Here is a 27977-nt window from a genome sequence, read left to right as displayed (position 1 = left end):
GATAGGTGTGCAGAAGATGAGTTATAAAGAGACTGTGGTACAAATATAGCAGTGTACAGGAAAAACAATTATTTGTGCCTGTGTAAAAGGGGTTGGGATTACTTACTAGGGTCTGTAGAATATACAGTGCCTTCAGGTAGTATTCAGAACCCTTGACTTTTTCCATATTTTGTTACATTACAGCCTTATTCTAAAATTGATTCAATAAAAATGTTCCTCATCAATCTACACACTACCCCATAATGACAAAGCGAAAATAGGTTCAGAAAATGTTGCACATTTATTATAAATAAAAAAACCTTCCAGAAGGACAACCATCTCTGCAGCACTCCACCAATCAGGCCTAGAGTGGCCAGGCGGAAGCCATTCCTCAGTAAAAGGCACAAGACAGCCCTGGCACCATCCTTACGGTGATGCATGGTGGTGGCAGCATAATGCTGTGGAGATGTTTTTCAGCGGCAGGGTCTGGGACACTAGTCAGGATCGAGGGAAAGATGAACGGAGCAAAGTATAGAGAGCTCCTTGATCAACACTTGCTTCAGAGTGCTCAGGACCTCAGACTGGGGATGACGGTTCACCTTTCAACAGGACAACGACCATAAGCACACAGCCAAGACAGCGCAGGATTGGCTATTGTGTGTAGATTAATGAGGAGGGAGAAAAACGATTAAAGCCATTTTAGAATAAGGCTGTAACGTAACAAAGTGTGGAAAGGGGTCTGAGTACTTTCCGATGGCATTGTATATACACACTACCTGAAAAAAAGTGTGTAGACACCTGCTCGCTGAACATCTCATTCCAAAATCATGGGCATTAATATGTAGTTGGTCCCCCCTTTGCTGGTATAACAGCCTCCACTCTTCTGGGAAGGCTTTACACTAGATGTTGGAACATTGCTGCGGGGACTTGCTTCCATTCAGCCACAAGAGCATTAGTGATGTTGGGCAATAAGTCCTGGTTCGCAGTCAGAGTTTCAATTCATCCCAAAGGTGTTCGATGAATTTGATGTCAGGGCTCTATGTAGGCCAGTCAAGTTCTTCCACACCGATCTCGACAAACCATTTCAGTTTGTGCACGGGGCATTGTCATGCTGAAACAGGAAAGGGCCTTGAAACTGTTTCCACAAAGTTGGAGGCACTGAATCGTATAGAATGTCTTTGTATGCTGTAGTGTTAAGATTTCCCGTCACTGGAACTAAGAGGCCTAGCCCAAACCATGAAAAACAGCCCCAGACCATTATTTCATTATTACAGGTTGCAATATGCATTGCGGCGTTCTCCTGTCATCCACGGACCCAGTATCGTCTGTCGGACTGCCTGATGGGGAAGCGTTATTCACCATCAGGTTAGGGCAGGGTAGCCTAGTGGTTAGAGCGTTGGACTAGTAACCGGAAGGTCGCAATTCAAACCCCGAGCCGACAAGGTACAAATCTGTCGTTCTGCCCCTGAACAGGCTGTTAACCCACTGTTCCTAGGCCGTCATTGAAAATAAGAATTTGTTCTTAACTGACTTGCCTAGTTAAATAAAAAAAAGAAAATCGCTCCAGAAAACACGTTTCCACTGCTCCAGAGTCCAATGGCGGCAAGCTTTACACCACTCTAGCCAACTCTTGGTATTGTGCATGGTGATCTTGTGTGAGCTTGTGTGTGGCTGCGTGGCCATGGAAACCCATTTCATGAAGCTCCCGACGAACAGTTCTTGTGCTGATGTTGCTTTCAGAGGCAGTTTGGAACTCAGCAGTGTGTGTGATTATATATATATATACTGTACATACAGTGGGGCAAAAAAGTATTTAGTCAGCCACCAATTGTGCAAGTTCTCCCACTTAAAAAGATGAGAGAGGCCTGTAATTTTCATCATAGTAGTACACTGCACTTTTTTCTCATTTTGTCTGTCATAGTTCCCTGTCTTAGGTCAGTTAGGATCCCCACTTTATTTTAAGAATGTGAAATGTCAGAGTAATAGTAGAGAAGGATTTATTTCAGCTTTTATTTAGCTTTTAAAAACGGTCGTTTTTTTCTTTGTATTTTCTTCTACCAGATCTATTGTGCTATATTCTCCTACATTCAATTCAGATTTCCACAAACTTCAAAGTGTTTCCTTTCAAATTGTACCAATAATATGTATATCCTTGCTTCAGGGCCTGAGCTACAGGCAGTTAGATTTGGTATGTCATTTTAGGCGAAAAATAAAAAAGGAGCTATCCCTAAGTTAACCTTTCTGGTTATAACCTTTTTCGGCAAGACATATCTTCCAAAGGTGGGGGAGTGGCAATCTTTACCAAGGATCACTTTCAGTGCTCGGTTGTGTCTACCAAGTCTGTCCCCAAACAATTTGATTTGCTAGTTTTAAGCATTAAACTTTTAAATAGCTCTTTGTTTGACTGTTTCTGGGTGCCATCGTCCTCCATCAGCACCGGCCTGTACCCTACCTACCCTAAGGTCTCTCCTGGCCCCTTACACTAAGTTTGAATTTGTCCTGCTAGGTGACCTAAACTGGTACATGCTTAAATCCACCTGACCAAGTCCTAAAGCAGTAGGACTCCCTAAATATTTCTCAGATTATCACCAATCCCACAAGCTATGACTCCAAACACCCAGAAAGGCTAATCTCCTCGACGTTATCCTCAAAAAATCCTGATAAGTTTCAGTCTGGTGTTTTCTGTAATGACCTTAGTGATCACTGTTTTACAGCCTGTGTTCTTAATGGCTGCTCAGTGAAACGACCCGTCCCGATTTGTCATAGACGCTTGCTACAAACCTTTAATGAGCAAGCCTTCCTTCATGAACTGGCCCCTGTAAAATGGTATAGAACCAGCTTGATCCCCTCTCACTTAGATGCTTGGACCTTCTTTTTAGACATTTTCAGTGGTATTGTCAACAAACATGCCCCCATGAAGAAAATGATCATTAAAAACAGGTTCAGCCCCTAGTTCGACCGCAATCTTGCAGAGTTACTCCACCTCAAAAATTGCATTTGGTGAAAGGCTCGGCACACGCATACTATCATGGCTATCGTCCAGGCAAATGACAAATAAGTGCACTCAAGCTATCTGGAAGGCCAAAGTTAGTTACTGTAATGAGCAGTTCTCTCTCGGTGGGTCTAACCCCAAGAAGTTCTGGAAAATGGTTAAAGACCTGGAGAATAAACCCTCCTCCTCACAGCTGCCCATGTCCCTTAATGTTGATGATGTGGTTAATGACAAGAAGCACATGGCTGACCCAATCGTTTGAGAGCTCGTAAGTAATGTTGGATCCTGTGTTTTACATTATAGCCATTACCATATATATGATTGAATATTATCTGCTGCTGGCTTTTGTGGATGTGTGTATGTGTTATGCAACATAGCTGACTTGAAAGTTTACTGATGAGCATATTCAACCCTAGCTAAAAGCCTATAGGCCTATTTATCAAAAATACAATTCACCACTAAGAGTCCTACATTGTAGTGAGAACATTGTATAATGTATTTTAATCGGTGTTTCATGATTGTGATTACAAAACAAAAATGGCCACGTTTCTGTGAAGAACGAGAACTGCCTGTTTCACGTTGCATCGTGTCCTGCGGCGGCGACCGAAAGTTCTAACCCCTTTGTGGTTCGTTTAGAATAATTATTTATTAAATGTGCTACTTCGACCACATCATGGCCTTGAGTCTCCTCTCCCCAGCAAAGTGCATTTATCAGACATTACAAGTCTATACAAGGCTTGATCTCTAAATTGGTTTCGCTGTAGGCTACATATATGGGGTGGGGACAATGCAAATAGTCCAGGTAGCCTGACTATTCGGTCCTCCTTTTCCTGTAGTCCACAATTATCTCCTTTGTCTTGATCACATAGAGAGAGAGGTTGTTATCCTGGCCCCACACTGACAGGACTCTGACCTCCTACCTGTAGGCTGTCTCGTCAGTGATCAGGCCTACTGTTGCATCATAGCCAAACTTAATGTTGGTGTTGGAGTCGTGCTTGGCCATGCAGTCATAGTTGAACAGGGAGTACAGGAGTGGACTGAGCACGCACCTCTGAGGGGCCCCCATGTTGAGAATTACCTACCCTCACCACCCGGGGGTGGACCGTCAGGAAGTCCAGGATCCAGTTGCAGAGGGAGGTGTTTAGTCCCAGGCTCCTTAGCTAAGTGATGAGCTTTGAGGGCCCTATGGTGTTGAACGCTAAGCTGTAGTCAATCATAGTCTGCTCACATAGGTGTTCCTTTTGTCCAGTTGGGAAAGGGCCGTGTGGAGTGCAATAGAGATTGCATCATCTGTGGATCTGTTGGGGTGGTATGCAAATTGGAGTAGGTCTAGGGTTTCTGGGATAATGGTGTTGATGTGAGCCATGACCAGACTTTCAAAGCACTTCATGGCTATCGACGTGAGTGCTACGGGTCGGTAGTCATTTAGGCAGGTTACCTTGGTGTTCTTGGGCACAGGGACTATGGTGGTCTGCTTGAAACATGTTGGCATTACAGACTTGGTCAGGGACAGGTTGAAAATGTCAGTGAAGACACTTGCCAGTTGGTCAGCGCATGTTAAAAGCCTAATGACAAGTAGCTAGCTAACCAGATTTGATATGTCCCCTGTTGAAGGGTATTGTTGAACATAGGGAGAAGTCATCATTCAGTGGGAACAGATAAATTACATGTAGCTACAACGTGATGAGGATAGCTAGCTAATCTGTTTATAGCTAGCTCCTGTAACTAACATTTTTTTTGCAATACTAGCTAATTTAGCTAGCTCAGACTATAAAATAATTCAAGCATGCTTTTATAAGAATCATGATAAACCTAAATACGATAGAATATATCATTGCCAGTGACATAATTACGTTGTAGAAGAACTTTCCCTTCCTGTAAATATTACACTGTACACCCCAGGTCAAAAGCTCAAACACAATTTCCCGCGAAACCCAGGAAAGTGACGGTAAAAACTCACTGGAAACGTTTCGGCTTTGGGTTCTATGAAGCACACAGTACGATGGATGTGTGGTTCTGAATCACTATTAAAAGGTAACGAGAACCAGACATGTGGGGTACTATATGAATGTGATATGTACGACGATTTCCTCCTTTTAATGGGGTGATTGTCGTCTAATCAGGTGCGAGCATACACACCACTCCCGACCGCCCCACCGTTCACTCACTCAGTAACAACCAGGGGCCGGCTTCACAAAACCTTCTTAAGAAGAATTGTATTCTTAACTGCCATTTTTTCCTTAACTATAGACTTAAGAAGAAAGTTAAGCAAAGTTGTTATTCCTCAAAAATGTTGTTGGAAAGTCTCTTGCGCTATTACTTATGTTTCTCCTGAAGCAAAAAGTTTAAAAGAAATTCGATTCTTGAAAATAAAGTTATTGGAAATGTTGTTAAATTCCAAGATAGCTAAACCCTTGTCTTAAACTCAGGGCAGTGAGAGAAAAAGCTAATGAAAGCTCACTGCCTGATACATATATATATACGGCCATGGGATTTCTCATAAAAAATATATATAATTATTTCAACCCTGACACTATGGCGCCGCCGGTAGAGGGCGGCTTGGCATCGCACCTCCGTCACGTGACGTGGCAGAGGTGCGACCTATGAATACACAGAAGCCTGATTTACCATGCACACTTATCCTCTCTTATCAGCACAATCAAACTTTACATAACACTTTTCAATATTCTACCTTGACTTGAGTGAATATCTGTGTGTAATATGCACTGACCGAGGTGCGCACAACTAAGTCATCAACTTCTGACCAAAGTTCCTGTCTTTCTGGTCAGGCGCAGTCTGTGGGCAGCTATATTTGGGCTCCGTCTGTTGATTCTAATAGCCGTTTTCCGCTATCTGCCTCTTGATTAATATCCACGATAGCTATATTGACTCGAGGAGGTTGCAGCGTGTTCCTTCAGAACCATGGCGTCAGGCGAACCAAGAGCGAAGAAACTCCGACTGACAGATGAGAAAAAGGAGAAGAAAACCCCAGAAAAGAAGACCCCAGAGAAAACCCCAGAGAGTTCAAGGAAAGCCCCGACCAAACTGGGGTAGCTATAGTTAACTCAATTGCAGCTCTGCTGAGCATGGCTACTGACTACACGAGTCTGGCTGCAGCTATAGCTAGTTAAATACTTTACACGTGCTTATGCTTTAGATGTTTGCCAAAAACCTTGAGGCGGGGGCCAAAACCTCGAGGCGAGGGACTAGCTTGTGAACTCTGAATCAATGAGATATCGATCAAGCATTTAAACTTCAGCATCGTTCATTCATTATTAGTCTGATCACGTCAATGGAAAGAATGTAACATCAGCTAGCTAGTTTTTGCAATGCGTACATGTTTTGTCCGCTAGCTGTGTGAGGAAGCATTATTTAGTTGTGCCTTCAGAGTATGTCACACAGTATGACATACTCTGAATGACCTAAAATTAATCAACCTCATATCTTTCACAGTCAGGCCAACCCAATGTGTAATGTGCAAGAAGCAAATAGTAGGCCTACTATTGAAACTGATAAATTAGGCTGTCAACTGAGTAAGAAATTCACAGGTTTCAGATGTTCCCTTTTTTTTGTTGTTCAGGTTTTCTCTCTTCCACGCTTTAGTTTAAAAATGGAAAGACTGAACAAACTTGGAAGTTCTACATCAGTGCTTCTCAACCAAGGGGTACTGGCACCCCTAGGGGTACTTGGCCTATCCACATGGGGTACTTCAGAAGACTCATGACCATAGGCTGGTCTCTACTGCTAAAATACACTTGAGGGGTTACTTAAGAGATAATCCGGGCAGAGCAAAATTCAGTTGGTGGTACAATAACTGAAAACAGTAACAATGCTTAGACCACTTTTGAGGTCTGAGAAAAAATGTACAAAATGTAGATTTGAGTGACCCTTTCCCTTACAGAAAAAAGAAGATTATCATAAACCTTTATTATAAGAATATTATAGTACTGGGCTCCACCTCTTCCCGCGGCATTGTCCATTATTTCCAAGTTAATGTACATAACGTCAGCGTTTATCCCTTATGGATTCAGAGGCCTAAATAGCCTATAGGCTACTGACATTACAAAACATGTCTTATAGTTAATAAACATGTTTATTATAATTATTGAACAATTCATCAAGCAAAGAAGATTCAATTACTGAATAAATATATAGGCCTATCAATCACAATGTAGATCTATATGATTTGGCTTCATTGTTGAGCTTGGACCTCATTATCTGTGGTTGAGTATTGGTTATTTTTTTAAATTTTTTTTATTTCACCTTTATTTAACCAGGTAGGCTAGTTGAGAACAAGTTCTCATTTGCAGCTGCGACCTGGCCAAGATAAAGCATAGCAGTGTGAGCATACAACAAAGAGTTACACATGGAGTAAACAATTAACAAGTCAATAACACAGTAGAAAACAAAGGGGGGGTCTATATACAATGTGTGCAAAAGGCATGAGGAGGTAGGCAAATAATAAAAATTTTGCAGATTAACACTGGAGTGATAAATGATCAGATGGTCATGTACAGGTAGAGATATTGGTGTGCAGAAGAGCAGAAAAGTAAATAAATAAAAACAGTATGGGGATGAGGTAGGTGAAAAGGGTGGGCTATTTACCAATAGACTATGTACAGCTGCAGCGATCGGTTAGCTGCTCAGATAGCTGATGTTTGAAGTTGGTGAGGGAGATAAAAGTCTCCAACTTCAGCGATTTTTGCAATTCGTTCCAGTCACAGGCAGCAGAGTACTGGAACGAAAGGCGGCCAAATGAGGTGTTGGCTTTAGGGATGATCAGTGAGATACACCTGCTGGAGCGCGTGCTACGGATGGGTGTTGCCATCGTGACCAGTGAGCTGAGATAAGGCGGAGCTTTACCTAGCATGGACTTGTAGATGACCTGGAGCCAGTGGGTCTGGCGACGAATATGTAGCGAGGGCCAGCCGACTAGAGCATACAAGTCGCAGTGGTGGGTGGTATAAGGTGCTTTAGTGACAAAACGGATGGCACTGTGATAGACTGCATCCAGTTTGCTGAGTAGAGTGTTGGAAGCCATTTTGTAGATGACATCGCCGAAGTCGAGGATCGGTAGGATAGTCAGTTTTACTAGGGTAAGCTTGGCGGCGTGAGTGAAGGAGGCTTTGTTGCGGAATAGAAAGCCGACTCTTGATTTGAGTTTCGATTGGAGATGTTTGATATGAGTCTGGAAGGAGAGTTTGCAGTCTAGCCAGACACCTAGGTACTTATAGACGTCCACATATTCTAGGTCGGAACCATCCAGGGTGGTGATGCTAGTCGGGCATGCAGGTGCAGGCAGCGACCGGTTGAAAAGCATGCATTTGGTTTTACTAGCGTTTAAGAGCAGTTGGAGGCCACGGAAGGAGTGTTGTATGGCATTGAAGCTTGTTTGGAGGTTAGATAGCACAGTGTCCAAAGACGGGCCGAAAGTATATAGAATGGTGTCGTCTGCGTAGAGGTGGATCAGGGAATCGCCCGCAGCAAGAGCAACATCATTGATATACACAGAGAAAAGAGTCGGCCCGAGAATTGAACCCTGTGGCACCCCCATAGAGACTGCCAGAGGACCGGACAGCATGCCCTCCGATTTGACACACTGAACTCTGTCTGCAAAGTAATTGGTGAACCAGGCAAGGCAGTCATCCGAAAAACCGAGGCTACTGAGTCTGCCAATAAGAATATGGTGATTGACAGAGTCGAAAGCCTTGGCGTTAAGTGGGACACTTACGCTTTGTAATGGATATCTTTAAATGTGTACAATAACAACCAACCATCAATGACTGTGTTAGTGAGGAAGTATATGATGATAAAATGCGTTCGATGGGTGTGCCGTCATCATTGTGGGCGTGGTATCCCGTGTAATGACACGTGTCTCTAGAGTCATAGGCTGCATTCCAAACACTTAACAGACACACGCCCAGCCCTCAAATTAAGTGGGCACTTTTGATAACTTCTGACGTCTGATGAGTTTACACTTGCAGAGCAAGGGGTGAGGGAGGAAGGAATACATTTTAAATGGACTGCCCTTAAATTGCCCGGAAATTCGTCACTCGTTCGTCCATTGTGTTTTCAGCCACCGGTAGCTTGTGGTGCTCTATATGCGTTACAGTCAATTATAATTGCATGTCTACTTATATTAACTATATAGTTATTAATATATGCCTACTGTATGCCAGCTAGCAAATTAATTAGCTAACTAACGTTAGCCTGTCTAGCTGGAACTTCTGAAGAAAGAAAATGTTTTCTTTGTAGAATTTCCAAAAGCTAACCAAACAAAAACATAATTTAATACTTTTGAGAAGTGTTTGTGCATTAGTAGCACAATTTCGAACTTATTTACATTCGTTTTTACTTACACTTGTTTGTTGACTCCATGTTGAGGTTTTAAGTTTTGGCTGACTTTTCTAGCGGATGTACAATCATCGCAAATTGAATTATAGGACGTTTCAGGCCCCGACGTGAACATAATTGTACACTCACAAACTCCAATAAAAACGAGGGCTGAGGGGCTTACGTTGCAAACTTCTTTTGCTTGGCTAATAACTTGGACCAACAACAAATATGGCTGCAGGGATTATCCCACAGGCATAAGATGAGGGTAAGTGGATGAGGGTGTGTCATTTATGAGTTTGAAACACTGCCTGGTAAGGAAAATGACGGGTTCTGAGGTAAATAATGTTAGGGTTATAAAAAAACTAAGGATATTCAGTGTCTCATTACAACATATTTTGTAATGGGATGTAATTGTAAGTCATAATGACTGTTCATGCTTTCCGTACTACTCACACCTTTTTAGAATATTGACATTTTGACAGTGTCCCAGTATGCCAATCGCCTACTGTCAAACTGGGACACTTCTCTAGGCCATATTTTTAATGCAGAAAAAATATTTCGGTGGACTATGAAATACCAGTGCCGTGTATTCATGGATGCCAAGTGAAGCCAGGCTTCTCAAAAAAATGGACCAAGAAAACATATCAAATTATTTATCTTTTGTCTTTGTATTTTCATAATTTTCCTTCAATTCCCAAAAGGCTGAATGTATCTCATCAGAGAAAGCATCCGAACGAGAGAAACGGCATGACATTGTTGCCACCCGTAGCATTGAATGCAATTGAAGCAAGCCTCCCTTGATAAATGGAATTTGTCCTCTCTTGATAAAAAATTAAGTATAAAATAATAGCCAATCAGCGTTGAGTTCAACTGGGTGAGCTCAACTGTGAATGGTCCTGGAGCACCCAAAAAAAAGTGTCAAGGGAAGCCAGTTTGTATTTGGCATCACTCCTATCGCATCAAGAGAAATACGTTGTTTTCCTCCAGTGGCTGGCAAGCTAGCTAAAATTGTCCTTTTCCTAAATTAGCCATGGATGGAGATGGAGATTTGGACTTGTGGTAAAAGCGTGTAGGCCTATGTATGGCATAGTCCGATCGTTTTGTCATCATGAAAGAGAGGAGGATGGCATTGGCGTTTCTCTACAAGTAGGGTGAGTCAACATGATTTTTTCCCCTACTTGTACGAACGCAGACACACACAAATCAGAACCGTGGACAGCCACATCATATTTAGTGTACATTGATGGGACTAAATTGTTTTTGTTATCTTTTAGTTGTCACTGTATTAGACTAAGCATAGATGATTTGATAATGTTGAAATGGTGCTGGAATAGTGGAGGCAGCTCCTGTTTTCTTTGCGACTTGCGGTAACTCTCAGTGGTTCTAAATCAATAGTGGTTTAGTAGTCCAAAAATGATGAACATTAACTTGCTTGACCATGCTGTAGGTCATGTAACTGGTTGTTACATGCAGTATGCTTTGTGGACCACCGGACAGAGGTTGCTCTCCGGTTTTGTGATGAAAAAAAAAGGTGTGGTTGAATTTATTCTGCCTGCCACGGGCTTATTGTCTTAGGCCTATATATCACAGTCGCAAGGCATATGAACAGGTTATAGAGCAAACAACGCAATTATCACAACACATAGCTTCTAATATGTGACGCGTTTCAGGAAACTAGGCATATGTCACAAGTCATGACTTCACAGAAAATACATTTTAAAGTTTTTTTTTTAATCAAAATGCATTTTTGGGCAGAAATGCCTTCTGGAAAATGTGAATTTTCATGTGCCTTAATAACAAACTTGTATGACATCTGTAAATACGAATAAAATTGTTCAATTACGAGCCTTGTTGGTTAAGCCACAGAAAAAAACGGCAACCTTCCCACGAGCCGTGTTTGGCTGAGATAATGAGTGGACTGGACATGCCGAGAGAGGAGTTCGAATTGGTTTGCCATATAAACTCAGCAAAAAAGAACTGCATTTATTTTCAGCAAACTTAACACGTGTAAATATTTGTATGAACATAACAAGATTCAATAATTGAGACATAAACTGAAAAAGTTCCACAGACATGTGACTAACAGAAACTGAATAATGTCTCCCTGAACAAAGGGGGTGGAGTCAAAATCAAAAGGAAGTCCGTATCTGGTGTGGCCATCATCTCCTCATGGACTGCACAAGATTTGCCAGTTCTTGCTGTGAGATGTTACCCCACTCTTCCACCAAGGCACCTGCAAGTTCCCGGACATTTCTGGGGGGAATGGCCATAGCCCTCACCCTCCGATCCAACAGGTCCCAGACTTGCTCAATGAGATTGAGATCCAGGCTCTTCGCTGGCCATGGCAGAACACTGACATTCCTGTCTTGCAGGCAATCACAGAACGAGCAGTGTGACTGGTGGCATTGTCATGCTGAAAGTGTACCATATGAGGGAGGAGGATGTCTTGTTCCCTGTAACGCACAGCGTTGAGATTGCCTACAATGACAACAAGCTCTGTCCGATGATGCTGTTACACACTGCCCCAGACCATGACGGACCCTCCACCTCCAAATCGATCCCGCTCCAGAGTACAGGCCTCGGTGTTATGCTCATTCCTTCGAGGATAAACGCAAATCCGACCATGACCCCTGGTGAGACAACCGCGACTCGTCAGTGAAGAGCACTTTTTGCCAGTCCTGCCTGGACCAGCGGCGGTGGGTTTGTTCCATAGGCGATGTGGTTGCCGGTGATGTCTGGTGAGGACCTGCCTTAAATCAGGCCTACAAGCCCTCAGTCCAGCCTCTCTCAGCCTATTGCGGACAGTCTGAGCACTGATGGAGGGATTGTGCTTTCCTGGTGTAATTTGGGCAGTTGTTGTTGCCGCCATCCTGTACCTGTCCCGCAGGTGTGATGTTAGGATGTACTGATCCTGTGCAGGTGTTACACATGGTCTGCCACTGCGAGGAGGCCTCCTTGCAGCATACCTGAGGCATGTTCACACAGATGAGCTGGGACCCTGGGCATATTTCTTTTGGTGTTTTTCAGAGTCAGAAGGCCTCTTTAGTGTCCTAAGTTTCCATAACTGTGACCTTAATTGCCTACCATCTGTAAGCTGTTAGTGTCTTAATGACCGTTCCACAGGTGCATGTTCATTAATTGTTTATGGTTCATTGAACAAGCATGGGAAACAGTGTTTAAACCCTTTACATTGAAGATCTGTGAAGTTATTTGGATTTTTACATATTATCTTTGAAAGACAGGGCCCTGAAAATGGGCCTTTTGTTTTATTGCTGAGTTTAGAAGGTTTCTGTCTATTTGAGCTGGTAAGTCTGTGTTGGTAATCCTGTCAAACGCGTCTTTGAAAACAAATTGTGGTGGAGCTGCATAAGTGTTGCCTTCCACTTTTTGGACGATCGAGTTGAGAAATCAGTGGAATTAGAAAACACCTGTCTTGCATCTTCAAACTAAGGGCAACCGTGGCATGGCATCTGTGACGGGGAGACGCGTCCATCATGCATGATGTTGTATACAGACGGGTAAGATAGTCTAGCGTTAGCTAGCTACATTTTCAGATATTACATGTTTCTGATTTTGACAAAGTGGTTTCATTTCAAGCTAAAGTGTACTGTTAGTTAGCTGTCTAGCTCCGTAGCTAACGTTATGTGTATAACATTATTGCTAGTAAGAGCCTAATGTTAGCTAGCTAATAAGGATGCATGATATATCGGTGAACATATCGGAATCGGCCGATATTAGCTAAAAATGCCAACATCGTCTAGTTTAATGCCAATGCGGAAAACCGATGTCAAAGCTGACGTGCATACCTATATAACGTAGTTGCAACACAGCCACGCAAACTTTTGCGCTACACATGCAACACAGCATTCCAAACCTAGCCCACAATGTCTGCTCTGTGGAAGTCGAGCAGTCATTTGAAAGCGTAAGAACATTTCAACGAGAAGGCGAAATCCATGAACGCCAAGGTAAATGGAATTCATTGCCCTTGACAATCAACCGTTCATTGTCGTGGGTGATGTTGGCTTTCGCCGACTGGTCGAGCACCGGTACACACTATAAGTGCGCTATTTTTCAGATGTTGCCCTATCGGAGTTATACAATAATAGCGTCACTGCTATTAGCTTCACGACATGTCGTTTGGGTCTTTGCGTGTCAAAAAAGGTACATGTCAAATAAGCTTTTAATTTGGCACTTCAAATAACAGAGTTCTATTTTAGAATGTTGTGTTCTCTGAATTTGCACACGCAAGCCAAGTGCCACCACTACTATAAGTAGCACTGTCAAAGCTGTACGAAAAAGTCTACAAACACCGGCCATGAACGATGTGTTTACAATACCGCGTTGGTAATAAAGCAGCATTTGTTCGACTGCAACTTCTGGGGTAGCTAGCTAGCTTTAGCTTGGCACCTAGCTAGCAGCAATTCAACCAGCCTGAAAACAATGACCAGTAGAAACTGCAGTCATTTTCATTATTCTTAGCAATGATTTAGGAATCCTTGTAGGTATTAGCTAGGTAGCCACTTGTTGTTCGCCTATTTAAATTGAACTTCAGCTTGCCAGCTACTTAACCCTGTTACTCAAAGCTAATGTTATAAGCAGCCAGCTAGCTTCACCTGGCTAGTGATGTTCAACTGGACCGGCTTGTGTTGTGAAGCTAGCCACAATAAGGATTAGGCCCAATAGTGGAATTTTCTGTTTGCCTTCAAAATAAAAGTACCTATTTGAAAGTGATGCAGAAGGTTACAATTGGTGGAATCATGCCATATTTAGACTAGATAATGTTAAACAAGGTTGGAATGTGAAGCAATGAAATGGTATCAGTCTACTCGGTGACACACACAGAACACAACTGTGAAGAGTTTACGCAAATATTAGCGTTGTAGCTCTCATCGTGGGACTGTGACTGTGTGAAATAACCTCTCCAGTCAGCCTATTGTGTGTGTTGACATTCATATTGCACTGAACAGCTTTACCTAAGGATTGGGGATCAAGGAAATGGGGTATCAGTCTACCAACGTCCTCCTCAGGTATCAGACTCCAAAACATGCAATTCAAAAGTATGATTTCAACAGATTTTTGTCAAATTAACAAATTGTCTTTTGATTTTATATAACAACACTCCAACCTTGTTCAGCATGATCTATTCAATTGTGGCATAATTCCACCATTTATATTAATTTGCATCACTGTCAATGACACTTTTATTTTGAAGGCTAACCGCAAAGTCCACTATTGTGGCTAATCCTTATTGTGGCTAGCTTCACATGGATGGGTCCGACCACTGTTAATCAAATAAGAATTGTCTTATAAATTAGGGTTAATTTAGGTAACACCAAGCTATATAGTTAGCTAGCTAACTATAGCTACGGAAACAGATGTTTTTGGGGAAGAACATTTTTTGTTGGTTAGCTCCCAGCAAATTCATGCAGGGTAGTAACGATATGATTTGGCACTATGTTCATTGTTGTTTAATTAGCTAACGTTAGCTGGCTGGCTCGTTAGCTAACTTTATGTGACGTGTGTGATCTTACACGTTGTTTACCTAGCTAGGTTCATTATTTACCTAGCTAGCTACCTACATGTCTTAAGCTAAAGTGTACAACACCAGTTGAATATGGCCGGTGTTAGTAAACGTCTGCAAAAAAGCGTCATGAAATTGTTGCCAGCAGAGCTGGTTAGGCTGTTTTCATATTATCCAGAGGTAAACAAATCATTGGCCAGAGTGTCAAGTGTGTGTGCTCTGAACGCTCTGACAGCGAAACAAGATTTGTGGGGCTTAAGCTTAAGAGGGTGTGATTGATGCTGAATGGGTGTAGACAAAGAAGAGCTCTTCACTAGATACCAAAACATTCAAAAGGGATTTTGTCTAAAGTGAGTTTACAAGTTATCAACTTTCAAAGCATAATTACTTTGCCATTGTTCCTCAAATGCAGTGTATGATATACTGTTTGGTAGCTCTGAGTCTCTACTTTCATCAAATGTAAAATACACCATTTCAAATTTAGCTACAAAAGACCGAATCCAAGTGGTGAGCCTTTTAACTGGATTGGCTCCTCCAATTATTTTACCCACCACCACCACTGTGAAATAGTGTACATGTTTTTGTAACAGAAATCCATATTCTAGATGCACTGAACAAAAATATTAACACAACATGCAACAATTTCAAAGATTTTACTGAGTTACAGTTCACATAAGGAAATCAGTCAATTGAAATAAATGTATTAGGCTGTGATCTATGGATTTCATATGACTGGGAACACAGATATGCAAAATAATAAGTTGGGGCTGATTAGAAAACCAGTCAGTATTTTTGGTCTGACCACCATTTTCGTAATGCAGCGCAACACATCTTCTTTGCATAGAGTTGATCAGGCTGTTGATTGTGGCCTGTGGAATGTTGTCACACTCCTCCACTGGAACACACTGTTGTTCACTTTGATCCAGAGCATCCCAAACATGATCAATGGGTGACATGTCTGGTGAGTATGCAGGCCATGGAAGAACTGGGACGTTTTCAACTTCCAGGAATTGTTTTCAGATCTTTGCGACATGGGGCCGTGCATTATCATCCTGAAACATGAACCGATAAATGGCACGACAATGAGCCTGAGGATCTCATCACGGTATCTCTGTGCATTCAAATTGCCTTCGATAAAATGCAATTGTGTTCGTTGCCCGTAGCTTATGCCTGCCACATACCATAACCCCTCCACTAACTACCATGGGGCACGCTGTTGACATACACACCCTGCCATACAGTTTTATAATAAAAAAATATATATATATATAACCCCTTCTCCCCAATTTCGTGGTACCCTCCCCTAACCCGGACGACACTGGGCCAATTGTGCGCCGCCCCATGGGTCTTCCGGGTCACGGCCGGCTGCGACAGAGCCTGGACTCGAACCTAGAATCTCTAGTGGCACAGCTAGGACTGCGATGCAGTCCCTTAGACCACTGCGCCACTCGGGAGACCTGCCCAGTACAGTTAAAACCGGGAATCAGTCGTGAAGAGCACAGTTATCCAACATGCCAGTGGCCATCGAAGGTGAGCACTTGCCCACTGAAGTCGGTTACGACGCCGAACTGCAGTCAGTTCAAGACCCTGGTGAGGAAGACGAGCACGCAGATGAGCTTCCCTGAAACTGTTTCTGACAGTTTGTGCAGAAATTCTTCTGGTGTGCTAACCCACAGTTTCATCTGCTGTCCGGAGGGCTGGTCTCAGACGATCCCGCAGGTGAAGAAGCCGGATGGGCTGGGCTGGCGTAGTTACATGTGGTCTGCGGTTGTGAGGCCGGTTGGACATACTGCCAAATTCTCTAAAACGATGTTGGAAGCGGCTTATGGTAGAGAAATGAACATTCAATTCTCTGGCAACAGCTCTGGTGGACATTTCTGCATTTAGCATGCCAATTGCACGCTCAATCAACTTGAGACATCTGTGGCATTGTGTTGTGTGACAAAACTGCACATTTTTTGAGTGGCCTTTTATTGTCCCCAGCACATGGTGCATCTGTGTAATGATCATGCTGTTTAATCAGCTTCTTGATATGCCACACCTGTCAGGTGGATGTATTATCTTGACAAAGTAGAAATGCTCGCTAACAGGGATGCAGAGCTACATTTTACTTAAAGATATTACCTCACCAACATGTTTTATTTTGCTGTATTTGAGGGATAAGGTCTTTCTGGTTTCATTCTACAAAATATCCACGAGTTTAGTGTTGAGAATGTTGAGCTGATAGGCCTAGATTTATTTTTTATTTATTTTATTTATAGGCTATGCAATTACATATAATTTACATGATGATAATATTAAATTATAGTTATTAATGTTCCACAAAAATACCTAAAGAATGTTATAATATATTTAATTTGTATGAATAATTGAAGTTGATCATAAAAATATAGAAATTGCTTTTATAGGCTCTAATTTATCCGTCTTTACAATAAAGAATTATGTGTCCCACTTTGCCGATCAAGGTGGCCAATATGCCAGTATTAACTGAAAAAATGCGGTCTCGGGACAATTTGCGTAACTTAAATTCTACATAAGTCAAAGTGTGGAGTAGCTCTTCAATCCATTCAGTTGGAGTTGAGACATATTGAGACATGGGCACTTTTCTGCAATTTTATTTAATTAACATTGATTTTAAACGTAGATGCTCTGAAATAAGCAAAAAAGGGCAAACAAGCTGAACTTCAAATAAGACAATGAACAGCAATGTTCTTCACTGAAAAAAGCGCAATAATGATATGCATGCAAGCGTTCATAAGCAGCTGGGAGAAATACTAAAAACTAGAATACTATCAAAACTCACTATAGGAATACTATAGATACTATATTTTGATTAATGATAGTACTATACAAGTATAACAGAGAACATCGGACAGGAAATCCTATAGAAACCCTATCGGAAATCCTTTATGAATATTATAGAGGGTGAGAACTTATAGGAAACTATAGTGCCCCCACTATAGGGTACTATAGAAATCTTATAATATCCTATAGGAATACTGTAGTTATTTTACATAAGGGGTCAGTCAAGTTCGCAGGCAACTAGTACTGTTGTTTAGTTAGCAGTGTTTCTGTAGCACATGAGATGGAGTTAGCGAAATAAATGCACTGGATCGATGCAAATAATCATGATATCATTCTGCCAGGTAGGCATGGGGTACTTTTGTAGCTAGTTAACATTTTTTGGGAAAGCCTTTCCATCTACCAGAAGACTGTTAGGCCTATCATTAGCACCGCTATATTTTTCCAGGTCTTTTGCTTCATATTATGAGGCATGTCTTGCCTTGCTTCAAAGTAGCCTATTGCCAAAATCCCGCCTTTGAAACTTGCAAGCAATTATTTGATAAAGACTTCCTCATATCGTTCTCCTGTTCTATTGGTTTTCTTTCAACTTTGTTTAATTATCTAGCAGCCAAAGGCTTTATCCTAGTCATATTAGCAACCCATGTTAAGTTGATCCATCTTTAGATCTCCCCTCTAAGCTTCAAACAGATATTTCCATTTCTGTCCGTGAAACCGCTTGTATGTGCTGTGCGGATTTTAGGCGTTTTCCCGTAAATAGCATTTTAGAACATTCCTGCATAGGCCTACCACTGTGTGCACATTGTAGTGCCTAAAATGTCAAGAAATAAAAGCTAAACATTTTGATCTATTCCATCAACCTTATTAATTGATACAGCATATAGCCACTACACTACTTTGATACGAATCGTGGGGATTAAGAAGTGAGTAGGCCTATACACAATGCCCACTGAGAAATTTGTGGGTATACAGTGCATTCGGAAAGTATTCAGACCCCTTGACTTTTTCCACATTTTGTTATGTTACAGCCTTATTTTAAAATTGATTCGTTTTTCCCCCCCTTATCAATCTACACACAATACCCCCATTATTACAAAGCAAAAACAGGTTTAGACATTTTTGCAGATTTATTAAAAATAAATAAATAACATTTACATACATTTTCAGACCCTTTGCTCAGTACTTTGTTGAAGCATCTTTGGCAGCGATTACGGCCTCAAGTCTTCTTTGGCACACCTGTATTTGTAGAGTTTCACCCATTCTTCTCTACAGATCATATCAACCTCTGTCAGGTTGGATGGGGAGAGTCTCTGCACAGCTACTTTCAGATCTCTCCAGAGATGTTCGATTGGGTTTAAGTCCGGCTTCTGGCTGGACCACTCAAGGACATTCAGAGACTTGTCCCGAAGCCACTCCTGCATTGTCTTGGCTGTGTCGTTGTCCTGTTAGGTGAACCTTCGCTTCAGTCTGATGGAGCAGGTTTTCATCAAGGATCTCTCTCTGTACTTTGCTTCATTCATTTTACCCTCAATCCTGACTAGTCTCTGTCCCTGCCGCTGAAAAACATTCCCACAGCATGATGCTGCCACCACCATTCTTCACCGTAGGGATAGTGCCAGGTTTCCTCCAGACATGGCGCTTGGCATTCAGGCCAAAGAGTTCAATCTCGGTTTCGTCAGCCCACAGAATCTTGTTTCTCATGGCCTGAGAGTCCTTTAGGTGCCTTTTGGCAAACTCCAAGCGGGCTGTTGTGCCTTTTTACTGAGTGGCGGCGCCAGTCTGGCCACTCTACCATAAAGCCCTGATTGGTGGAGTGCTGCAGAGATGGTTGTCCTTCTGGAAGGTTCTCCCATCTCCACAGAGGAGCTCAGGAGCTCTGACAGAGTGACCATTGGGTTTTTGGTCACCTCCCTGACCAAAGCCTTTCAACCCCGATTACTCAGTTTGGCTGGGCGGCCAGCTCTAGGAAGAGTCTTTGTGGTTCCAAACTCCTCCCATTTAAGGTTGATGGAGGCCACTGTGTTCTTGGGGACCTTCAATGCTGCAGACATTTGTTGATACCCTTCCCCAGATCTGTGCCTCGACACAATCATGTCTCTTAGCTCTACAGACAATTCCTCCGACCTCATGGCTTGGTTTTTGCTCTGACATGCACTGTCAACTGTGGGACCTTATATAGACAGATGTGTGCCTTTCCAAATCATGTCCAATCAATTGAATTTACCACAGGTGGACTCTAATCAAGTTGTAGAAACATCTCAAGGATGATCAATGGAAACAGGATGCACCTGAGCTCAATTTCAAGTCTCATAGCAAAGGGTCTGAATACTTATGTAAATAAATAAGGTATTTCTGTTTTCGCTTTGTCTTGGGGTATTCTGTGTAAATTGATGGAAAAAATTATTGAATCCATTTTAGAATAACACTAACGTAACAAAATGTGTAAAAAGTCAAGGGGTCTGAATACTTTCCGAATGCACTGTACTTGCATATAGGCCTACCCTCCACTACACCACTGACATTTATATATAGGTGAGGTCGCAGTGTGTTCCAATGTATAAAGCCTGCTCTGTGTGCTTACCATTGGTGCAGACTTAAGACTAAATCATTGTCCACAGACACTGAATGCAATAGTCCTGCGTCCCATTGTGACATAGCTACACTCCATCGGCGGGGGACACACAGCCTGAACACACGCATCCCCACAATTCCCAACCAATGCATCTTCTATTCATTTGAATGTGTTGACAGTTGGAGAAATTACTTGAGCTGTGCTGAGAATCAAAGTATGAGAGCCAACTGACCAATAGTCTAGAACACTGCTGTACATACATATTTTGGACTCTGATAAACCCTTTACACTTCCGCTCCACTATAACATGCTGACCACACCGCTCGCGTTGCAAAATAAATGTGCACATGTTATTCAATCATTGCACCCACACTGCTAGCCCGCGTCTTAATAGAAATTGGTTCTATTTGTGAAGCTCGTCCGGCCTCTCCCATCTCCTCATTGGTTTTTAGGAGCATATCACCCACATGGGTGATTGAAAGATGAATTTAAGACCACACCGGTTGGTTGTAGTAATGCTGTAAAGTTGGTTTCAAACCGCCATATAAAGTCCAAAGAAGAAAAAGAAGCTTGAAGGAAGGAGGAGAGATGAGGAGAAACTAATTTGGTTTACCGTTTTAATCTGTGTATTGTCAGAGTAGAGGACCTTGTGCATTTCAGGTAAAATAACCCAATGTTTATATACCAGGACAAATTAGCTAGCAACAGCAAGCTAGATAGCTAAATTGCCATACATGTTCACTGCTTTTTGACCTGTCCCCAAATTAATATAATTGGTTGAGTTTGTTTTGATATTTCAACCTGCGTGTCCTGGTCGCTTCTGGTGTGGGTGAACAAAATCAACTTGCACGTGATGGCAGTTTGGTCAGCATGTAAGCTGTTGCTTGAAGTTCTACCTGCTACACAGAGTGCGTTGTTTTGGGAGAGGAGCAGAGGGAAAGAGCATCTTTATTATATTTTCCTGTACTGTACTAAATTAATCTGTGTAAGTACAGTAGATTTGGTCCAGTTTTCTGCAAGTACTCATTAAATTGTTGCGCGTGGTTGTATCCTCTAATTGCACAAGTTGCATTTGTTTACATTGTGAACCTAGCTAGTCAATGTAGCTAGCTAGTAGTAGCTTCTTGAATTCAGAAATCTTAGTAAAATAACCGGTGGTGTATGCAACCAAAATCAATTTAATTTCTCATTATTTAAATTCACAAGATGAAATGGGAAAATGTATGGAGTAAAAAGTATTATTTTCTTAAGGTATGTATAATAGTAAAGAAATATGAAACGCGTCCAAAATAACGATTAAAGTACTTTACACTGCTGCTAAATGTCCATGAATGTTTCTACCTGTCCCCAAATTAATGTAGTTTGTGTGGATGGACAAAATCAACGTGCGCACGCGCGTGGCCGGTGTAGTTAGCGTGTGAAGTTCTCTGCGTTCATACTAGGTTAGGGGTCAGGGGTAGGGGCTCAATACACTGTCACCAAAGTCTCGGTCTGTCTGTGACTCAAAGTCCTTGAAGCACCGACGAAACTAATGTTTAGTCTGAGGCAGAGTAGCGCTTTCCTCGGCATAATTTCAATGTCACTCGTGTCACGGGGAACTGCCCACTCCGCTAGCTCGTCGTCTAGGCTCGCTAACGTCAGCTAATTATAATTTACAGAATGTGTTTTCTGAGTTGCTCTAATAACAACTTGAACGTTATTTAGTAAATGTAAGCATTCCTCCCGCGTGTTCACAATTTAATCATTGCATCATTATTATGCGCTATTTTCTAAAGACTTGTACATCTCCCTCTAATTTAGTTAGGTATTCTGATACTTGGTGTGTTTCTATCGCGAAAATGTCTGAATATGATCTCTGCACATTTTGTCACACACGTTACGCTCTAATAATGAACGCCCGGGAGACAAAATAGTGAAGCTCGCCAATCACAGATCCAGACAGCAGTACTTTGTCACTCCCTCTTCTCGCGTAGCCTATCAGACCAGGTCGAAAGGAGGGTTCAGGCTTTCAGGAAAAAAATCGATTCAAGCGATTCATCAAGGGAGATTTTAAACCCGAGGTTTGGGACGGAGAGTCCTTTTTGGCTGGATTGTCTGAGGCGGCCAACAGGTCTGTTACACAGAGTGAAACTGTTACTGAGACAAAAAGACGCACACCATGCCAGCAGCACGGTAAGGACACTAGACTAGGGAGAGGACCTGATGTGCATTGTGTTATATAGTCTGTAAAGTACATGGTTCAAAGCTCAGGTGTTGGGTCTATCTATACAGTGGATGGTAGGATGCTGAAATGATGGTGTAGCTGGTCTGCTGGTAGGGAAATTGGCTCACCACTCTGTAATCTTAAGCGAGCAGATTGAGAGCTTGTTCAGTAGGAACCTGTGTGTATTAAGGGTGGGGTGTCAATGAAACACGGATGATTATTTTATTAAGAACGGGCCAACTCCCTAGAGGCCTATTAACATAGTGTATTAATGAAGACTATATATAGTAAGTTACATTTTTATTAAAGTGTCACTGCACACTGATACAATTTGAGAATACAAAATACAGAGTTTTTAAAAACTACATTGTGGACCACTCAGAGTTTTGAGACACTAAAAAACAATCATAATCAAACATGGTACATATTTCCTTTGGCGTCATAATACATTTAATCCTCTATAGTGTATATATTAGTATCAGTTATTGTACATTATATCATTTATAAACATGTATGCAAAACAATTAAGTACAGTAGATGAAAGGACATTTAGGCACTTATAAAGAAATGACTCAGGTAGCAGTCTTAGGTGCATGAATTTACATTATTGTTACCTGACACATTTTCACACTTCTACAACTTCTAGAAAGCAAACGGCTGAAACGGGGAGGGAATAACCTGAACTTGTCCATCAAGAAACACTTATTTTCGTTTTGCTACGGTGTGCAGTGTGCACTAATGAATACACCCCAGATGTACAGTAGCGAGAGAGAGTTCAACATGGTTCACCCTGACCCTGCACAGCCTGTCCTCTTTTCTTTTTCTTAAGGTTGAATATTATACCTACGGTGTGTGTGTGTGTGTGTGTGAACTGAAGCCTGATTTAATATGCTTATCACTCTGGCACTGTGTCCCTCAGTGGTGTCAGTCTTTTGACCCGTAGCTGAAACTCCCTGACACTCTCCCACACACAAACGCAGGCAGGCAGGTTTGTTTGTTTAGTCTTCTGTTTTACCATTGGGTCTCAGAGGGGGAGGAGAGGTGGGTAAGGAGAGATGTTGGTTTAGAAACATGTTTGGGATAACGCTCGTCACAAGACTCTACAACTGTTACAAAATAAACCTTTGTGTTCAACTCATCCCTGGAAGACACACACACTGCTATCCTCCTGATTGTGCCTTTTCGTGAAATATGTCATGTGATGATGCATGAATATAGGGCTTCTATCACATCTGTGTTAACACCATCTGTGTTCACAGTCCATATTCTCACCTATTGACGTGAGACTGTTTAGGCCTACCTATAATTCTGCCGTTGCGTGAATGGTACACTTATGGACGGTCAATGGAACTCATAGACTATGTTATTCCACCATATGCATATGACATTATCTTATGGTTTGTAACAATACAAAACTACTGTTGTGACTGATAATAATTGTGTGTGTTTTACAGCCCTAATTCTCTGTTCGGGATGGGGAACCCCCTGCTGGACATCTCAGCTGTCGTGGACAAGGACTTCCTGGAGAAGTGAGTCACTGGGGAAGGGGCGTAGGTGGCTTTCACACCTAGTTCGTTAGGATTTTTGTTTAGTTTTTTACTCTGGTGCGTTTACCCCCCATGTTTGATTCATTTGAACAGGTGTGAACACTATCTGGACTCTGATGTGCACTACACATGTGCACAGTTAGTTAAGGTAGTATGTACATGTAGGTAGAGTTATTAAAGTGACTATACATAGATGACAAAAGAGACCTGCAGTGGTGTAAAGGGGGGGGGGCATTGCAAATAGTTTGGGTAGCCATTTGACTAGATGTTCAGGAGTCTTATGGCTTGGGGGTAGAAGCAGATTAGAAGCCTCTTGGACCTAGACTTAGCGCTCCGGTACCGCTTGCCTTGCGGTAGCAGAGATTAGTCTATTACTAGGGTGGCTGGAGTCTTTGACAATTTTTAGGGCCTTCCTCTGACACTGCGTGGTATAGAGGTCCTGGATGGCAGGAAGCTTGGCCCCAGTGATATACTGGGTCATTCGCACTACCCTCTGTAGTGCCTTGCGGTCGGAGGCCGAGCAGTTGCCGTACCAGGCAGTGATGTAACCAGTCAGAATGCTCTTGATGGTGCAGCTGTTGAATCTTTTGAGGATCTGAGGACCATTCCAAATCTTCTCAGTCTCCTGAGGAGGAATAGGTTTTGTCGTGCCATCTTCACGACTGTCTTGGTGTGCTTGGACCATTTTAGTTTGTTGGTGATGTGGACACCAAGGAACTTGAAGCTCTCAACCTGCTCCACTGCAGCCCCGTCAATGCTCGACCCTTTCCTGTAGTCCACAATCATCTCCTTTTTCTTGATCACGTTGAGGGAGAGGTTGTTGTCCTGGCACCACACGGCCAGGTCTCTGACCTCCTCCCTATAGGCTGTCTCGTCGTTTTCGGTGATCAGGCCTACTGTTGTGTCATCTGGACATTTTAATGATGGTGTTGGAGTCGTGCCTGGCCATGCAGTCATAAGTGAACAGGGAGTACAGGAAGGGACTGCACACGCACCCCTGATGGGCCCCTGTGTTGAGGATCAGTGTGGCGGATGTGTTGTTACCTACCGTTACCACCTGTGGGCGGCCCGTCAGGAAGTCCAGGATCCAGTTGCAGAGGGAGGTGTTTAGTCCCAGGGTCCTTAGCTTATTGATGATCTTTGAGGGCACTATGGTGTTGAACGCTGAAATTGGTTGTTTTTCAAATCTCAGACTGCAATGTCTTCCTAGCAGCAGAAAGTTGCAACAAACTCAAACTAACATCGAAAAACAACCTAGCATGTGAACAAAATGATTTAACTGACCAAGAAACATGTCAACATTTCGTCATTTCGACCTGCTTCTTTCGAGTTTACCAAATAGCACTTCTTTCATATCATCCTACAGAAGTCGATGCAGGACAGACATTTTGATTGCTATACCCTATCGGAAAGAGAAGATTCCAAGGTTTCCAATGAACCTATTTTTGCCAAACAACTCTACAAATTGTGCTGATGGTCTCTCTGTTTCATAACTTTTTCCTAGAATAACCATGGCTCCATGCCCATGTGAGTACAGGTGACCATCAGCAACAGCTATTTGGGATTTTATTTTTCTGTTATATTCCATTATATATTTACTGTAAAGTATGTGTTGACTGTGGTAGGGCATGGAATGGAGCAGCCATAGATTTGCATGGCTGAGCCATGCACAGATAAATACAATTCTGTAATCACTAATTGTGAATGAAGAACAGGTGGGCCAGTCTATTGTATTAATATTTTCTAATTATACTCAAAACAGTTTACCCTTTCAGTCCACCAAATCCAAACAGTCTTAGTTTACTCTAGGCCTACTTGGAGTAGGTCACAGTGAGCGCGTGCGTAATTTACAATGAGAAGAGCAAGACGAATGGATGGACATGCTGCATTAGCGTTACTACAAGTTTGAATGAAAACGACTTGGATGGCGGGGAAGAAATGGATCACGACATCTCTGATTATCCTTCTGATTATTGCTGAACGGCTTTCCATATCTGGGAAAGACTCATATCGGGCAGCAGGTGAGCGAGTGTTGGCTAATGTGGTGATGATGCTTGTGGAACCATACATTGGCAAGGGGCAAAATGTCACCATGGACAATTTCTTCACCGTCATTGGCGAACAAGTTGCTTGCAAGAAAACAAGCCTGGTCGGCACCATGAACAAAGGAGATGGGAGCTCCCTCCCTTAGTGCAAAAATAAGGCAACTGTACAGTAACAGTTTCCCACAACCTAGTTAAATAAATAAATATTCAAACAGTGCTTCAGAATTGCAAGCCAACACTCGCACATTACCAAGGCAAGAAATAACATTTGAGTCTTGAGCACCATGCATCCGACAGTCGACAGTTGCCATTGATCGGGACACAACGAGAACCGGAGACTTGCATACTACAACGAACAAAGGTATGTCACTATTACGTAATACACATCGCCATATATAGATAAACATATGCAATGCATTATGCTCTTCTGTATCACACTTGTTGTTTTTCCTATGAGAAAATTATCCTCACCTTTTTTATTCTATTCCATAGGTCTCGGTGTGGATGTTTTGAATCAGATGGCACTGCTGTACTCGGTGAAAGGTGGAACTCGCCGCTGGCTTGTTGCTGTGTTCTACAACCTGCTTGACTTGGCTGCTAACAACGCACACGTGGTGTTCAAGCTTCAAGCTGTAATTTAACAAAACCATGAGCAGGAGAGACTTTATCTGGCACACGGGCTACGTGAGAGATATATGAAGGCCACGGCAGCAGCAAAGATTCCACGCGAGCCATTGCGCAAGCAAAATTGCTTTCAGCTCCCGGGGAAGAGAAACTGCCAGGTGGGCAGATGCACTCGGAACAGAACCCGCGACACCCGTTTCAGCTGAAAGTGACTTGTTTGTGGGAAGTGTTGCAAGTGAAAGTGACAAAGATTTGTGTCGACTGTTAGGACAAGGGATTGTTATCCCTAAATGAGATCCAAATGTTGGGTGAAGACGCACACCATACTGTAAGCACGAGCGAAGCAAAAAATGTGTCCAATATCTCGCTGACCGTGCGTCTTGGTTTGGGTATTTTTATTTGTTTTGTCGTTATAAAAATGAGCTTTTACTGTGTTCCAACGTATATTTTTGATTCATAGTTGTAACAAAGGCACTCTACAAATAAAATGTATTTGACACTTGAAATTCTGTTTATTTTTTATATATATTTGTTTTACATATAGCCAGCCTACAGTAACATAAGGAAAAGTTATGTTCTTTCGAATATAAATGTTTCCGTATTGTAATGTTACCTAAGACCTTTAGAAACCCATCCAAATGATTATTCTTCCATTCGCATATATTTATTAGACTGTAAGAATGTTGACATCCAAAAGACGTGTCATTGGCTGCTATTGGTACTCGTCTAGGCCCTGCTATTCTACTGTTCAATATATGCATACAGTCGTGTCATGGCTCTTTTGAGAATGAAATGCTTAAAGTTATTGTATTTTATGATATTTATCTCAAAGTACTCCTATAGTGTAAAATACACATATTTAGGGAAAGTCAGGGACAGGTAGGTTAAAGGTTTTTATTGAAATTAAGTTATTGAAATTACTAAATTGAAAATGGTCAGATTGACCATCTTGGCCATTTCTACTATCTTTTGGTATTTTTTTCATTAGCCCATTGTTGATAAAGTCCCAAAATGTTTTGAATGTCAGCAGTCAAGTTTTCAAGATATAGGATTTTAATTTTCACTGCGTTTTGCATCATGGTGATACAATTTTCACTATGATGTGGCAAGTGAAACTTTGCTTCTTGAAAATTGTATATCTTTAACTTGACTGCTGACATACTGCAAGATAGTTTGAGTGGATTATTCGTTTAAGCCTACCTATCACACTGTCTACTTGAAATGAATGTAGCCCAGTAATAACCAGGCAATTGATTTAAACAATATTTATTATTCAACAGCTTATACTTTGTCAGTACAACTTTTTATATAACCATCCCGAATTAAACATAAAGGCTAACTATGATGCTATAATTC

The 27977-nt window shown here is 42.0% G+C and overlaps 1 protein-coding gene across 2 annotated transcripts in view; it reads left to right on the top strand.

Annotated features, from left to right (window-relative positions):
- The first annotated feature begins 5587 nt into the window (after nucleotides 1-5587).
- LOC109889718 (adenosine kinase) overlaps nucleotides 5588-27977 on the top strand; it is a 38866-nt gene continuing 16476 nt past the window's right edge. The window contains exons 1-2 of one of the 2 annotated variants that reach the window (XM_020481367.2): nucleotides 5588-6021; nucleotides 23860-23934. In XM_020481367.2, coding sequence (XP_020336956.1) covers nucleotides 5894-6021; nucleotides 23860-23934 — 203 coding nt within the window. In that variant the 5' untranslated portion in view covers nucleotides 5588-5893. Of the gene's footprint in view, nucleotides 6022-22234; nucleotides 22375-23859; nucleotides 23935-27977 lie in introns of those variants that run through there. The other variant, XM_020481368.2, reaches the window with a different exon arrangement.

The sequence above is a fragment of the Oncorhynchus kisutch genome, linkage group LG4, assembly GCF_002021735.2.
Source record: "Oncorhynchus kisutch isolate 150728-3 linkage group LG4, Okis_V2, whole genome shotgun sequence".
NCBI lineage: Eukaryota > Metazoa > Chordata > Actinopteri > Salmoniformes > Salmonidae > Oncorhynchus > Oncorhynchus kisutch.
Note: the sequence above shows the minus strand (reverse complement) of the source record. Positions and strands in the feature narration are given on the sequence as shown.